This window comes from Cherax quadricarinatus, unplaced genomic scaffold (assembly GCF_038502225.1).
Source record: "Cherax quadricarinatus isolate ZL_2023a unplaced genomic scaffold, ASM3850222v1 Contig2524, whole genome shotgun sequence".
Classification (NCBI taxonomy): domain Eukaryota; kingdom Metazoa; phylum Arthropoda; class Malacostraca; order Decapoda; family Parastacidae; genus Cherax; species Cherax quadricarinatus.
In genome coordinates, this window is record NW_027197550.1 from 21 (window position 1) to 18172 (window position 18152).

Here is an 18152-nt window from a genome sequence, read left to right on the forward strand (position 1 = left end):
GGGAAACAACTATGTACGGTACAATAGAGATTATGTTTGAAAGAAAAATATGAATAGTGACACAAGATAAAATGTCACTAGCTGGTTGCCACAGGAATTAGTGCTTACCATAAGTAATAAATAGCTATATGATCATGTTCGTGGATGATGCAAGTAATAAAGAGTATCTGTAAATTCCAACAATAAGACTTGAATAAATAAAGCAACTGGAGTGTAACAGGGAATGATATAATGGAAATGGAAGAAAATAATAGGCCCATAAAGAATACAGGTTGTGTGATAAAATACTTAAAGTATGAGAGAGAGAGAGAGAGAGGAAGATGAGGATTTAGATTCATAGACAAAAGACTGCCACTGAAAAATCAAATACCAGTAAATAAAATACAACGACAGGCTTACAACATGACTGTACAAGGTAAAAAGAGTTAGGAAGAATACTAAAAATGCTTTTGTTGACTGATAAGAGGAAAAGATATTACCCTAGAAGATAAACCTGGCTTATCAGCAATTCCTTACAAAGACTGTAATCACTCATGCATGAGACAATATGTTAGGTAAAAAGACACAAGTGCAACTAATGTGACATTTTATTGAGGTTTGTCACACCGTAACGGCTTGACAAAGCTCCTGGAGAGTGAAACGTTGCCACAATAAAATGTCACATTAGTTGCACTTGTGTCCTTTTACCTAACGACACTTTTCTCAACAGTTATAAACTGCTGATAATAAACAAAATTGAGTGTTATCATTGCAATGGTCAACTAAGGGCGTAAAACAATACTATATATTCTTTAGATTCATTACCTTAATAACTTGAGATACTTGCTCCGAGAAGATCTCAAATAACTTGATATCATCGGGGATTCCAGTTCCATCTTCACGATGAGCAAAGTTAGCCAGACGATCAATAAGAGAGATGATGATATTCTTGACATTGACTTCAGCATGGAGCTCAGCACAGGCTTTCAGAAATGCACTAAGTGTCTGAAGGTGAAACTCATCTGGGAACACCTAGTTTGGGGAGACAAAAGTACCAGTAATAGTAAATGACAATACAACTTGCAGGACATATTCTTTATTATTTTATTCCTGAAAAAGCAAGTCAGTCATGACATATATTTTCATGTCTTACAAACATGGAGTAGATATTTCTATGAAAGTTAAAAGAAAATTAAATGTATCTGAAAATGATGCTGGTGATCACTGTGACCCTCCCCCCCCCCCCATGGCATGGTCTCAGACCAGGCCTTCAAGGAACTGCATAGCTCACTGGTGTAGGCATTCAACTCAGGATTTGCAAGATCTTGGGTTTGATTTCCTGGTCAAGCTTTCTTAAGACAGATTTCCTAATCAAGTTTCCTTCCATCCCTGCCCACCTAGCAATAAAAATCGGTACACGTGTATTAACTGAATCTCGTGGGTTGTATCCAGGTAAAAATGTGTTAGTGTGTTAGAAAACCTCAAGCCTTCTGGAATCTTGTATCTTGTATAAGGAATCACTACAGTCCTGTGCAAATAACTCCAGTATGTGTTGGAAACATTCAAATGTTTGGTTAAAGATATCTGCTTCCCTACCGTAATGATGTTAATTAAAAAGAAAGCAAGGCTAGGGCTCCTATAATGGAAAGTAAACACAGTAGCTATTATAGAATTGAGAACTACTTTCCAAAATTATGTCAAAACCATTTCAGCATAATTACCAGTTCTGTGGTTTTCATCTTTTTATCAGTCTAAGGATGAACTTCTATTGTGTCAATATGGATTATACTTAATCAGAAAAAAAAAAAAAAGTCATTTCTGTCTTCTATAGAAAACAAATACATGGGAGAACATGTAACAGCCAGACAGCAGAGGCTATCTGCTGAGAAAAGCTATTTTTTTTTTTAATACACTGGCAGTCTTCCACCAAGGCAGGGTGACCTGAAAAAAGAAACACTTTCATCATCATTTGTATTATCACTGTCTTGCCAGAGGTATGCAGATACAACAATTTAGATGTCCCTCTAAACAGCAAATATCTCAAAACTCCTTCTTTAGAGTGCAAGCATTGTACTTCCCACTCCAAGACTCAATTCCGGCTAACTGGTTTCCCTGATCCCTTCTCAAAACATTACCCTGCTCATACTCCAACAGCTCATCAAGTCTCAAAACATATTTGTCTCTATTCACTCCTATTTAACACACAAAACGTCCTTTACCCCTTGGCTCCATCCTATTTGTTTAAGGTTTTTCAGTTTCATTTTACAACAAAACTATATTAAAACTAATAGCTATGGTCCATTAAAACTACATTACACAATACCATATATTTCGTTCACCTGAATGATGCACTCCATCAAATATTCTTGAGAAAGTGGATCACGGCAGCTAACAGCTTGTTCCAAGATCCCCGGAAGAACCATCTGGAAATTTAGTGTGCTACTTAATAAAGAAAGTAATATCCAAGGTCATTTGCTCATATGCAATGAAATGAAAAACAATAGGTCAACAAGGAAGCAGGTAAACAAATGTTCTGAAGAAAATGGTGAGACAGTAGACCAAATCTAGAGATACTACAATTATTATATGGTATTATTATAATTATTTTTTCAATAAACCGACAGTCTCCCACTCAAGTAGGGTAACCCAAAACAAGAAGAAAAACTTTCACTATCACTCACTCCATCACTGTGTTGCCAGAGGGATGCCAGTACTACAGTTTAAAACTGCAAATTATTTATTACAATATTATTATTATTGTTGTTGTTGTTGTTTATTTAAGCAATAAAACTGAGTAGGTTAAAAAGCACATGGAGTGATAGAAGGTTCAATCCTTCATTCGCAATCGGACAACTGAGTATTTTCAGTTTTGCTTCATAATTTACATTTCTTAGTTCATATTTTTGATTCACTAGAATCCAAGTTATTATATGTTAAACTGTTTGTGTTTTTTATTACATATTAAACTGTTTGTGTTTTTTATTACATAGTAAACCATTTTTTTTTTTTAAGTTTCATAAATATAGGTACCATATGTCAGCTGCCTAGTCTAATTTCAGTGAAGTATATGTAGCGAACAATCTCCCCAACATACTGTATCCATAAGACAGTATTTTCTTTTCTTTCTTCACAAGACAGTGTTTTCTTTTCTGTCTCCATAAGATGGTGTTGTTGTCTCTCCACAGTCATAAAGGTCAGATTTCCATTTCATATGTATATGAGAGGACAGCAGTCCCTCCCTAGATGGCTGCAGTCTACCAATCTATTAGTACATTTGTAACTAGAGACCTAAAATATTCACCTGATATACAGTAAATTGTCATATGGTACTTATTTAAACCTGCTACGATTGCTGTGTTTGTACCGCACCCCTTGCCCAAGCAGCAACTAGAGTAAGGAACAGTGGTTATCTTAGCTTTGCACACATGCATATCCTGAACACATTACAAAATAACTATCCTCTGTGAAAACTGAAGAGCTAAATGAAATTTAGGAGCTGAAGGAATCAACAATACAGCAATTGATATAGATGCATTGCACCTACCCATAAGGATCTGAGCTCTACAGTACCTGTTTCCAAATCAAACATTTTCCCAACTCTTATTGTACCATTTTATTTAATAACATTTCACTATTCTAGTACCCTCTCAGTAAAAAATGTAAATACAGGTCTCCCTCAACATTCGCGAGGGTTAGGGGATCAAGAGCCTCGCGAATGTTGAAAAACTGTGAATGTTTGGTGCCTCAATATATTGTAGGGAAATATATTACAATACTGCTTCCTTAACTTGTTGAACCATGAATAATCATAAAAATACATGAAAACGTCATAAATTGTACTAAATATACACATGTTATGCTTTAATAACGTATGTTATTTAATAACATGTATGTTAATAACATGTATGTTATTAAATACCACAGACTCCACCACTGCGAGTCCCTACCACCCTCCCTCCGACCCCTGCAACTGGCAGCCAGCCCTCCCACCACTCAGTGTGGTGAGTGTTTTGTTTGTTCATTATTTGCTAAACTACAGAATAAATAATGTAAACCCATTTATGACTGCATATTGGAATGGCTATTAGGAAAGGTATTAGACGGTGACATCATGTGTTTACTCTTAAACACAGCAAAGAATCGAACATATCTGCTATTGCTAATAATAACAAGAGTAATAATAATAATAATAATAATAATAATAATAATAATAAATACGATATAAATGAAGAAGGAAATTGTACAAAAATACGAGGGCTGAAGCAGTGGTGGAGGAAGTGGTTGACACATGGTCAGTGTGATTTTGTTTATGCTGGAGTGAACATTAGTCTCCGTGCTCTTCCAAACATTTCACAATAATTCAGCGGTTGAGGCAGCGGTATTTAATAACATATATGTTATAAATAATAATAGTACATGTTATTATTAATTTTTTTTTTTTTTTTTTTTCAACAAGTCGGCCGTCTCCCACCGAGGCAGGGTGACCCAAAAAAGAAAGAAAATCCCCAAAAAGAAAATACTTTCATCATCATTCAACACTTTCACCACACTCGCACATTATCACTGTTTTTGCAGAAGTGCTCAGAATACAACAGTCTAGAAGCATACACATATAAAGATACACAACATATCCCTCCAAACTGCCAATATCCCAAACCCCTCCTTTAAAGTGCAGGCATTGTACTTCCCATTTCCAGGACTCAAGTCCGACTATATGAAAATAACCGGTTTCCCTGAATCCCTTCACTAAATATTACCCTGCTCACACTCCAACAGATCGTCAGGTCCCAAGTATCATTCGTCTCCATTCACTCCTATCTAACACGCTCACGCACGCTTGCTGGAAATCCAAGCCCCTTACAAACAAAACCTCCTTTACCCCCTCTCTCCAACCCTTTCGAGGACGACCCCTACCCCGCCTTCCTTCCCCTATAGATTTATATGCTTTCCATGTCATTCTACTGTGATCCATTCTCTCTAAATGACCAAACCACCTCAACAACCCCTCTTCTGCCCTCTGACTAATACTTTTATTAACTCCACACCTTCTCCTAATTTCCACACTCCGAATTTTTTGCATAATATTTACACCACACATTGCCCTTAGACAGGACATCTCCGCTGCCTCCAACCGTCTCCTTGCTGCTGCATTTACCACCCAAGCTTCACACCCATATAAGAGTGTTGGTACTACTATACTTTCATACATTCCCTTCTTTGCCTCCATAGATAACGTTTTTTGACTCCACATATACCTCAACGCACCACTCACCTTTTTTCCCTCATCAATTCTATGATTAACCTCATCCTTCATAAATCCATCCGCCGACACGTCAACTCCCAAGTATCTGAAAACATTCACTTCTTCCATACTCCTCCTCCCCAATTTGATATCCAATTTTTCTTTATCTAAATCATTTGACACCCTCATCACCTTACTCTTTTCTATGTTCACTTTCAACTTTCTACCTTTACACACATTCCCAAACTCATCCACTAACCTTTGCAATTTTTCTTTAGAATCTCCCATAAGCACAGTATCATCAGCAAAAAGTAACTGTGTCAATTCCCATTTTGAATTTGATTTCCCCATAATTTATTATTAATAACATGTATTATTATTAACATGTATGTATTTAATAACATACATGTTATAAATAATAATACAGTGGACCCCCGCATAACGATTACCTCCGAATGTGACCAATTATGTAAGTGTATTTATGTAAGTGCGTTTGTACGTGTATGTTTGGGGGTCTGAAATGGACTAATCTACTTCACAATATTTCTTATGGGAACAAATTCGGTCAGTACTGGCACCTGAACATACTTCTGGAGTGAAAAAATATCGTTAACCGGGGGTCCACTGTAGTACATATTATTAATAACATGTATTATTATTAACATGTATGTTATTAAATACCATTGCCTCAATCACTGCCTCTACCACTTCAGTCACACTCAATCTACAAGCACCAAACACAATGAATTATTGTGAAATGTTTGGAAGAGCAGGGAGACTAATGTTTACTCCAGCATAAACAAAGTCACACTGACCATGTGTCAACCACTCCCTCGTATTTTTGTACAATTTCCTTCTTCAATTATATCATATTTATTATTATTATTATTACTATTGTTATCATTAGCTGTAGCAGAAATGTTTAATTCTTTGCAGTGTTCAAGAGTAAACACATGATGTCACCGTCTAATACCTGTCCGAATAGCCATTCCAATATGCAGTCATGAATGGGTTTACATTATTTATACTGTAGTTTAATAGCAAATAATGAACAAACAAAACACTCACCACACTGAGTGGTGGGAGGGCTGGCTGCCAGTTGCAGGGGTCGGAGGGAGGGTAGTAGGGACTCGCAGGTGGCGGGAAACTTAAATATGATTTGGCGGCTGGGAATTTGGTGGCTGGGAATTTGGCGGTTGGGAATTCGCGAATGTGTGAAGCCCGTGAAAGTTGAAAACGTGAATGTTGAGGGAGACCTGTATGCTTTTTTTTTTTTTGTAAATGGGTTTTAAGACTACAATATTAAAAAAAAATGATCCAACCCTTCAAAAGAGTAATTTTACAGATGCTGTGTTGTACTTACCCTCTTATATCTCTGCACATCAACAAACTCAAGTTGAGACAAGCGAACCAGGTTAGTGCCCACTAAGATGCGCAACTCCTGCCTCTCGCGCTCCCTTTTTTCTTTGTCTCGGGAATGTCCCTGGTGCTGCATCCTCACCCATAACTTGTTCATCTCAGCGAAGTTCATCAAGATAAAGTCAACACTATCTGAGATCTGTGTAATACATGTTTAAAATTAGTGACATGACAGAATTATGTGAAGAAAATATACCGAGTGATTACTCTCATTCTTTTTTTCCCCACATGTGGAATTATGGACTAAGATACAGTATAATACAGTAGTAGAGCCCCAACTTACAATTTATGAACGAGTTGCATTCTTGGTGTTTCAACTTATGACCAAATCGTAGGTTACCCTAAAATTATTTTTCTAGAAAGTTTAACATTAAAACAAAAAAAATGGTGGTTGTGTGTCATACATATTTATAACTGCAGATCAGCATTCAAAAAAGTGAATATTTTCTCAATATTATATCTTCCGGACCTCATTTCTAAGCCACATCAATCTAAATTGGACTGCTGGAAGTCTGGGCCCCACTGTAATCCAGTTTATTCTTTCCCAGTTGTGACAGGAGAGGCTGGCCTTTCATACCCTCAGAGGCAGAACAAGACGGTAAGATGTAAACAGAAAAGCAAATGTCTCTCTAGCAAGTGGTAGCAATATTTTATGGACAAACACTACTTAAGAGATGTAACTGATGCAACTGCTGAATATTAGGTAACACTTGGGTAGCTGATGACAGTTCTTTTAGGGAATTCTGAAGACAAGTTACAAAGGTTGGTAGACAAACATAACAGGGTATGTAAAAAAGAAATTAAAAGCAAGCACAGAAAAAAGCAAAATGAAGAAAATAATAAAAAGTCTAGGCAATAAAAGATTGAATTTCAGATCAGGAGGATGGAGTATGGGGTTAGTGGATCTATTTAGATATCTGAGAGCAGACATATCAGCAGATGAGTCTATGAAAGATGAGGCAAACCACAAAATAGATTAGGTAAAAAAGATGAGTGGTGTATTGAATTATCTGTGGAAAGAAGTTTCTCTATGTAGGCAAAATAAGGCTGTACCAAAGTATAGTAATACTAACACTTATATGGGTGTGAAGCATGGGTTTTGAATGCTGCAGTGAAAAGGAGGCTTGAGGCAACAGAAATGTCATGTTTGAGAGCCATGTATATGAATATCATGCACAATTTTTTGTTTAACTTATTGGCTGCCTCCTGCCAAAACAGGGTATACCTGGAGGGTGTTCCGAGGGTCACCACTTCTGTGACCTGGTCCATGACCAGGCCTCATGGTGGATCATGGCCTGATCAAGCAGGCTGTTACTGCTGGCAGTATGTAAACTGAGGTACAAACCACAGCCCGGCTGGCCAGGTACTGACTTTGGGTGTCTGTCTTGCTTCCTCCTGAAGATAGCTAGGGGTCTATTGGTAATCCCCCTTATATATGCTGGGAGGCAGTTAAACAGTCTTGGGCCCTCAACACTTACTGTGTTGCCTCTACGCATACTCATGGCATCCCTGCTTTTCAATGGGGGATATGTTGCACTACCTGCTGAGTCTTTTGCTTTCATAGGAAGAGATTTCCATGTGCAGATTTGGGACTAATCCCTCTAGGATATTCCAAGTGTATTATCATTTATCTTTCTTGCTTGTGTTCCAAGAGTACAGGTCAAGGGACTTCAACCATTCCCAGTAATTTTGGTGCTTTAGGGTACTTATACATGCGGTGAAAGTTCTCTGTATATTCTCCAGGTCTGCAGTTTTGCCTGACATGAAAGGAGCTATTAGTGAAAAGCAATATTCCAGCCTAGAGAGAACAAGCGATTTGAAGAGAATCATCATGGATTTGGCATCCCTAGTTTTGAAGGTTCTTGTTTCCATCCTATCATTTTCCTAGTAGATGCGGAAGGAAATACATTCATCATCATTCATTCAATCACTATTTTTCCAGAAGAGAGCTGACATCCCAATCAGTTTATCCAACTGCAACTTTCCCACATCTCCTTCAGAGTGCATACATAAATTTATATACAAAGTCTAGACAATGATTTTATTTTATTTTTTTAACAATGGATGTTTCCTACCAAGGCATAATATTTTAAGCAATCAGAAGTCTTTGGTAGTGATAAGATTTTTTTTTTTTTTGAAAAAAAAAAAAAAAAAAAAAAAAAATGCAGTTGCCATATGTAACAAAATTGTGCTGATTTGATAAACTCATATTACAAAAAATCAAGAGACGATTAATGCAGTAAGTATAAATGAACAAACATAATATACTTATGAGGAAAATGATATATGGTACTGTCCATCATACATTCTCCATCATTCATACACAGTACTTACAGAACCTGATGGATATTCTTCTGGGTTGTGTCCAGCAGGAGGGTCATCAATGTCTGGCAAAATATTACGACTGCACTGAAGAAGGTAATTCCTGAAAGCCAGAAAAAATCATCAATTAATAGCTCTGTAGTACAAGTAATTAATACCCATTAGTTAAGTTCTAATTATATATGGTAATTAGTTCACAAGATTTTTAAGTCATGACCAACAGTGACTTAATGAATCTAATCCAGTATTTTTTAAAAAAAATTGCCCAGTGCCCTTTACTGAACAATGAGGGCTGATGCCTCGTGAATAAATTTTATTTTAAATAAGGTAGTAGGTTGGTAGACAGCAACCACCCAGGGAAGTACTACCGTCCTGCCAGATGACTGTGAAACAAAAACCTGTAATTGTTTTGCAGGTGGTTCGGACATGTAGAGAGAATGGAGCGAAACAGAATGACTTCAAGAGTGTATCAGTCTGTAGTGGAAGGAAGGCGGGGTAGGGGTCGGCCTAGGAAGGGTTGGAGGGAGGGGGTAAAGGAGGTTTTGTGTGCGAGGGGCTTGGACTTCCAGCAGGCATGCTTGAGCGTGTTTGATAGGAGTGAATGGAGACAAATGGTTTTTAATACTTGACGTGCTGTTGGAGTGTGAGCAAAGTAACATTTATGAAGGGATTCAGGGAAACCGGCAGGCCGGACTTGAGTCCTGGAGATGGGAAGTACAGTGCCTGCACTCTGAAGGAGGGGTGTTAATGTTGCAGTTTAAAAACTGTAGTGTAAAGCACCCTTCTGGCAAGACAGTGATGGAGTGAATGATGGTGAAAGTTTTTCTTTTTCGGGCCACCCTGCCTTGGTGGGAATCGGCCGGTGTGATAATAAAAAAAAAAAAAAGAATTCTGAAAATATCCTTATTTTAAGTTTGCTTAAACTAGTATATAATGATTATGCAATAAAACCGAACTGCAAAGGCAAATAACAAATACAGTGGAACCTTGATTTATGAGTTCAATCCGTTTCGTGACCTAGCTCGTAACTCAATTTGCTTGTATAACAAATCAACTTTCCTCATTTAACCCTTTGAGGGTTTTGGTCGTACTAGTACGTTTTACGCGTAGGGGTTTTTGACGTACTAGTACTCATAAATTCTAGCGGCCTCAAATCTAGTGGGAGAAAGCTGGTAGGCCTTCATATGAAAGAATGGGTCTATGTGGTCAGTGTGCACAGTCTAAAAAAAATCCTGCAGCACACAGTGCATAATGAGAAAAAAAAAACTTTGACCATTTTTTTTTAATAAATCAGCGACTTTGCAGTGTATTTTCGTATGGTATTTATTGTTGTATTCTAGTTTTCTTGGTCTCATTTTATAGAATGGAAGACATATTACAGAAATTGAGATGATTTTGACTGGTTTTACAATGAAAGGTGCCTTGAAATTGAGCTCAAAGTAGCAGAAATGTTCGATTTTTACCAAACTTCAAAAGTAAACAAATCGTGCCAAGCGTGCAATACACGTCAACTGGTGAGTCTAATATTCTTTTACAAGTGCACCAATAATATTTATACCATTTTTTACACTAATGCAGTAGTCTGCATAACAGTAAATCTTATATTTTTTGTGAGAATAAAAATTCAAAGTGGAAAGCAAAAGAATATAAGAGGGCCCTTGAGACGTGACTAATGACTAGAGAAAATGTAATTTTAGTGCCAGGAATGTCTTTCTTGTTTATTCTGGACCCTATTCGGAAATTGGCATCTTTTGAAATTTGTGTGAAATTGGCAAAATTGCTAAATTCTGACCACTGTACTGGATAGTTGAATTTATAAATGGGTGGTTTCTTGCACCCATTCGATAGAAAAAATGGAGTTCTAGCGAAATATTCATGTTTTTTGTCGACTAGTACAGTGAAATTGGCCGAAAATGTCGCTCAAAGTGGGCAAAATCGCCGATGCGTAAACATCGCCGAGACCGCTAACTTTGCGAGAGCATAATTCCGTAAGTTTTCTATCAAATTTCAAACTTTTGGTGTCTTTATGATCGGGAAAAGATTCTCTATCTTTTCATAAGAGAAAATAATTTTTTTTTTTTTTTTAAATTTGGCCGACCCTGAGAACGAGTTTCGGAGAGGGCCTGTCGACCCTCAAAGGGTTAATCCTTAAACTGTCCAAACGTAGATCTACGTTTTTTAACATGCTTTCTTATGGAGAAAATCAAGGTCGGAGCGCTACGTGTGCAAACGTAGATCTACATTTGGACAGTTTAAGGGTTAAATTAACTGAAATGCCATTAATCCATTCCAGCGAAATTCCTGCTCTCTGGAGGCAGGACAAAATATTTGAATACGATGCTAATGTCAACTCTACGGCTTACTTAACTATCACAATTCATCTAGTATGACATAATAAACAATATAATTAACCCTTTGAGGGTTTCGGCCGTACTAGTACGGCTTACGACTCAGGGTTTTTTGACATACTAGTATGCCTAAATTCTAGCGCCCTCAAATCTAGTGGGAGAAAGCTGGTAGGCATACATATGAAAGAATGGGTCTATGTGGTCAGTGTGCGCAGTATAAAAAAAATCCTGTAGCACACAGTGCATAATAATAAAAAAAAAAACTTTGACCGTGCTTTTGGAATAAAACAGCGACTTTGCACTGTATTTTCGTATGGTATCTATTCTTGTATTCTAGTTTTCTTGGTCTCATTTTATAGAATGGAAGACATATTACAGAAATTGAGATGATTTTGACTGGTTTTACAATGAAAAGTACCTTGAAATTGAGCTCAAAGTAGCAGCAATGTTCGATTTTTACCAAAGTTCAAAAGTAAACAAATCATGCCAAGCATCCAATACACGTCAACTGGTGAGTCTAATATTCTTTCACAAGTGCGCTGATATTATTTATAACATTTCTACATTAATGCAGCAGTCTGCATAACAATAAATCTTCTATTTTTTGTACGAATAAAAATTGAAAGTGGAAAGCCAAAGAAATATAAGAGGGGCCTGGGGATGTGACTAACGAACAGAGGAAATGTTATTTTAGTGCCAGGAATGTTTTTCTTGTTTATTCTGGACCCTATTTGGAAATTGGCATCTTTTGAAATTTGTGTGAAATTGGCAAAATTGCTAAATTCTAACCACTGTATTGGATAGTTGAAATCAGTAAATGGGTGGTTTCTTGTACTCATTCAATAGAAAAAATGGAGTTCTAGAGAAACAGTTATGATTTTTGTCGACTAGTACACTGGAATTGGCCGAAAATAGGGCTCAAATTGGGCAAAAATCGCCGATGCGTAAACGTTGTCGAGACCGCTACCTTCGCGAGAGCATAATTCTGTAAATTTTCCATCAAATTTCATACTTTTGGTGTCATTATGATCAGGAAAAGATTCTCTATTTTTTCATAAGAAAAATAATTTTTTTTTTAAAATTTGGCCGACCCTGAGAACAAGTCTCGGAGAGGGCCTGTTGACCCTCAAAGGGTTAACACAGAAACATGATACATACTCTAGAATGAATAAAATATGTCATTACGTATGTGACTAGTGGTGTCAGCAGCAGCATCCATTCCCCCTCCTGCTCTGACTACATATCTTCCCATGCTCCTGTTATAAGAGAAAACAGAGTGCTTGGGAGGCTAACTGCACTGGAGGGTGGTAGAAGATAAGCAGGGCAGCGTATGTTGTCAGTGGCCTTATAAACCTCCAACAACAGTGGAGGAGTTAGTTTCATCCTTTTTCTATCGCTTCATCGCTTAACTTACTTGCTACACTCTTAATGCTGAACTTAACTGCTACAATTTGTTTAACAATTTTTTTTTCACTTCACTCTTCACTGATACTTGCTACACTTTTAACGCTACGCTTAGAAATTATTGTATGATTCTAAAGCAGCCTTGCTGCTTTAGTATCGTACATACTGTAGATGTACTACGTTGATGTTGTCTGGCTAAGTCAATAACTCGTACATCTTGCTTATGTTTATCTATGATTTTATGCTTTAATTCCATGGAAATCATCCTCTTTTTCTTCTCAGCACTGTCCTTTGCACTTACTTTCTTAGGACCCATAGTTAGAAAAAAATATTGGCAAAGTAACTGCAGAAAATAGAAGGAAATCACAACATAATATCCTCCCAGAGCGAGGTAAACATGTCCACTGCTCACCAGGTGTTTTGCTGTTCACGGTGCCAACTAGTGGCAGCCTTCTCCTTATTGTTATTACAGTGGTCCCTCGTTTTTCGTAATTAATCCTTTCCTGGAGGAGCTACTATAAACGAAATTTACGATTTGCGAATCAGTTTTCCCCATAAGAAATAATGTAAATACAATTAATCCGTTCCTGACACCCAGAAGTTTTAAAACAAAAATATTTTTTACATGAAATATACATATAGTACATAAACAATACAATGGGAAATGATGAATGAAACATTAACAGCATAACACTTACCTTTATTGGAGATTCTTCTTAGTGTATGGGAGACTGGAGGAGGAGAGAGATTGGATTGTTTACAGTTTGGAAGGGGAATCCTCTTCCAGGAACACCTCAGGTACCAATTGCTTCTCTGGGGTTGCTTCTCTTCTCTGTTTCTTAATGCCACTAGGACCACCTTGAGAGTCACTCTAGTCCTGTCTCGCAAAGTAACCGTGGAGAGAGCTCTGTTTCTGGCGTCTCTTTAACACTTCCTTAAAAATGGCCCAAGACTTTGTCACTGTACATATTTCTCACCTTCTTTACCACAGGCTTGGCACTAGGAGCTTTCTTTGGAGCCATGGTAGCTTATTTAGTAATTGCAAGCACTAAAATGAGTGGAATATTATGAAATATTTCGTAGGAGCACTTGAGGGGACCTTCACTCACTGGTAAACAATGCCAGACTGGCTGGGTAGGGAGGCTGCCCCGGCTCACACTGTGCATACACGTCCCGGACGAACTAATATTCGGAGTCAACCTATGAAAAGCGAGTCCATGTTTATACGAAAATACCCCTATGATTAGCGAAATTTACGATTGCCGAGAACTACAAAAAGCGAGGGACCACTGTATTTCGTGTACTATTATATTGTATTATTATTATTATTATTATTATTAGTAGTAGTAGTAGTAGTAGTAGTAGTAGTAGTAGTACGTACATATGACTAATAATAATTATTATTATTTTTTTTTTTTCAACAAGTCGGCCGTTTCCCACCGAGGCAGGGTGACCCAAAAAAAAGAAAGAAAATCCCCAAAAAGAAAATACTTTCATCATTCAACACTTTCACCACACTCGCACATTATCACTGTTTTTGAAGAGGTGCTCAGAATACAACAGTCTAGAAGCATACACATATAAAGATACACAACATATCCCTCCAAACTGCCAATATCCCAAACCCCTCCTTTAAAGTGCAGGCATTGTACTTCCCATTTATTAATTTAGGGAACTGGAGCACAGATCTGATTCCCTAGATCAAGAGCCTCTCACCAGCGTCAAGGAACCTTGACGCTGGCTGGCACAGGGCACTGTTTACCTCGCTGTGGGAGGAAATTTTCTTGTGATTTCCTTCCATTTTCTGCAGTTATTTCACCAAATTTCTTGTTTCTAATCATGGGTCCTAAGAAAGTAAGTGCAAAGGACAGTGCTGAGCAGAAAAAAAGGATGATTTCCATAGAATTAAAGCATGAAATCATAGATAAACAAGCGAGGTGTGCGGGTTGTGGGTTGAAGGGGGAAGCGGGGGAAGCTGGCTCGTAACTCGGAGCAAAAAATCGACCGAGAGACGGCTTGTATCTCGAAAAATTCGTATGTTGGGACACTCGTAAGTTGAGGTTCCACTATATTTAAAAATACACACTAGGTTGCAAAAAAAGTACTGCCCAGCTTTGGAAACACTGGTCTACATCAATATTCATCAATCCATACACAGTGAAGCCATCAAAAAATTAGAGAATATATTAGGCCAAGCTTCAACGTACCTCAAGAACAGTCCACGAAGGGGATGCTGAACTCCTCGGCACATCTCAACCAGATCCTTCAAGATGTCACGTTTGCAGGTTTCATTTGTTTTTATATATACCAGACCAACTGTTATTAGCAGATATCTGTTTTAAATCATATCATTAATATCATCAATATTACAAACAACTTTACATAATTAAGAGAAACTTCAATTTTTTTCAATTGGAAATTGCTGTTATAAATTACAAGGCAAGTGTTAGGGAAATGGAAACTCATCAATTATTTCAAATGCCTCTGACTTTTTTGGACAATGTGATTACTGTATATGTGAATAATGTACTAAAATGTTATATTCAGACACTATGCATAATGACTTAGAATTTAACCAACTTACAAACTGACAGCAGATGATGAATATATACTATGCAAGTATGTATTGTTTATCAATTTAATATCCAATAATGTTAAAATATGATAGGAGGCAAAATAAAACTAGAAAAATAATTTGTAACACCATACCAAGTGTTTACCATATTGTATTGTACTTTTAATATCTACTTCATGATGAATGATCACATTGTATGATCTAGCATGATCATCATTTATAGAGGCATGATAATGCTGATTTTTTAACACACTGGCCATCTCCCACTGAGGAAGGGTAACTCAAAACAGAAACACTTTCACCATTATTCACACTATCACTGTCTTTGCAGAAGCATGCAGATACAACAGTTCAGATGTCACTCTAGATGGCAAATATATAATTAAATATAGAATTAAATTACAGACTGAACTAAAAGACAAACAAATTTCAAGTGTCCAAACAACTGTACTCATAATGTACATTATAAAATACTGTATGTACTTATATTTTAGTGCTTATATAAATATGCAAAGAGAAGAATTGTCACATTTTAAGATATGATGCAATATATGATTCCACTGATAGCTCTTCATTCATTCAAATATAATTTTCATTAGTTTTTGTTTTTTGTATCATTATTTATTATTAACACATCAGCCGATTCCCACCAAGGCAGGGTGGCCCGAAAAAGAAAAAGTTTCACCATCATTCACTCCATCACTGTCTTGCCAGAGGGGTGCTTTACACTACAGTTTATAAAACTGCAACATTAACACCCTTCCTTCAGAGTGCAGACACTGTACTTCCCATTTCCAGGACTCAAGTCCAGCCTGCCGGTTTTCCTGAATCCCTTCATAAATGTTACTTTGCTCACATTCCAACAGCACGTCAGGTATTAAAATCCATTTGTCTCCATTCACTCCTATCAAATACGCTCACACATGCTTACTGGAAGTCCAAGCCCCTTGCACACAAAACCTCCTTTACCCTCTCCCTCCAATCTTTCCTAGGCTGACCCCTACTCCGCCTTCCCTCCACTACAGATTTATACTCTCTCAAAGTCATTTTGTTTCATTCCATTCTCTCTACATGTCCAAACCACTTCAACAACCTTTCCTCAACCCTCTGGACAACAGTTTTGGCAATCCCGCACTTCCTTCTAACTCCCAAACTACGAATTCTCTGCCTTATATTCACACCACACATTGCCCTCAGACATGACATCTCCACTGCCTCCAGCCTTCTCCTCGCTGCAACATTCATCACCCACGCTTCACACCCATATAAGAGCATTGGTAAAACTATACTCTCATACATTCCCCTCTTTGCCTCCAAGGACAAAGTTCTTTGTCTCCACAGACTCCTAAGTGCACCGCTCACCCTTTTCCCCTCATCAATTCTATGATTCACCTCATCTTTCATAGACCCATCTGCTGACACATCCACTCCCAAATATCTGAATATATTCACCTCCTCCATACTCTCTCCCTCCAATCTGATATCCAATCTTTCATCACCTAATCTTTTTATCCTCATAACTTTACTCTTTCCTATATTCACTTTTAATTTTCTTCTTTTACATACCCTACCAAGTTCATCAACCAACCTCTGCAACTTCTCTTCAGAATCTCCCAAGAGCACAGTGTCATCAGCAAAAAGCAACTATGACAACTCCAACTCTGTATTTGATTCTTTATCTTTTAATTCTACACCTCTTGCCAAGACCCTTGCAATCACTTCTCTTACAACTGCATCTATAAATATATTGAACAACCACAGTGACATCACACATCCTTATCTAAGGCCTACTTTTACTGGGAAATAATTTCCCTCTTTCCTACATACTGTAACTTGAGCCTCACTATCCTCATAAAAACTCTTCACTGCTTTTAGTAACCTACCTCCTACACCATACACCTGCAACATCTGCCACATTGCCCCACTATCCACCCTGTCATATGCCTTTTCCAAATCCATAAATGTTTTTTATATACAGTATTTTTGCATTAATACTAATAAACACTTAAAATAAAGTTAGTGGTATATGTATACAGTAATGAACATATATAAAAACTGCACAAAATGTAGGATATAACAAGTTTCATCTATTTTTCTTGTATTTGCATATCAACTTTATACATCTTCAGTTTCAGAATGCATAAAAACACATCTCTGATTATCATTAAAAATATTTTTTTTTTTAAGTTTTATAATATTTTTAAGATGAGCAGTATTAATACGTACTTCATTTAAAAAATGCTGCATGCATTCTGTATCCTTCGAGAATTGCAACACAAAATCAAAGTCAAAGTAGTCTACATGGAGTCTACCTGGAGGGCATTCTAGGGATCAACGTCCCCGCTGCCCAGTCCACAACCAGGTCTCCTGGTGGATCAGGGCCTAATCAACGAGGCTGTTACTGCTAGCTGTGACTGCAACATTCACCACTCATGCTTCACACCCGCATAAGAGCATTGGTACCACTATACAGTGGACCCTCGACCAATGCTATTACACTGAGAGCTCATCGTTAGTCGAGTTAATTTTCCCCATAAGAAATAATGGAAATCAAATTAATCCGTTCCTGACACCCCAAAGTATTGAAAAAAAATTTTTTACCACATGGAATATTAATTTTAATACACACAAACTGAAGACATGTACAATTACATGACACTTACCTTTATTGAAGATCTGGTGATGATTAATGGGATGGGAGGAGGGGAGAGTGTGGATGGTGTTAGTGTTTAGAGGGGGCAAGTCCTTTTCTGGGGTTACTTCCCTTCTTCTTTTAATGCCACTAGGACCAGCTTGAGTCACTGGACTTCTGTCGCACAACATATCTGTCCATAGAGGCCTGTACCTCTCTTTCCTTTATGAC

At 37.4% G+C, this 18152-nt stretch overlaps 1 protein-coding gene across 5 annotated transcripts in view; it reads right to left on the reverse strand.

Moving 5' to 3' along the window:
• Positions 1-765: 765 nt before the first annotated feature.
• The window catches only part of LOC128704247 (vacuolar protein sorting-associated protein 35-like), a 41204-nt gene continuing 23817 nt past the window's right edge, over positions 766-18152 (reverse strand). For all 5 annotated transcript variants that reach the window (XM_070081382.1, XM_070081380.1, XM_070081383.1 and 2 more), the window contains 5 exons: positions 14922-15047; positions 8975-9065; positions 6585-6779; positions 2319-2402; positions 766-1011 (listed from right to left, as the gene is read on the reverse strand). In XM_070081382.1, coding sequence (XP_069937483.1) covers positions 781-1011; positions 2319-2402; positions 6585-6779; positions 8975-9065; positions 14922-15047 — 727 coding nt within the window. In that variant the 3' untranslated portion in view covers positions 766-780. The remainder of the gene's footprint in view (positions 1012-2318; positions 2403-6584; positions 6780-8974; positions 9066-14921; positions 15048-18152) is intronic.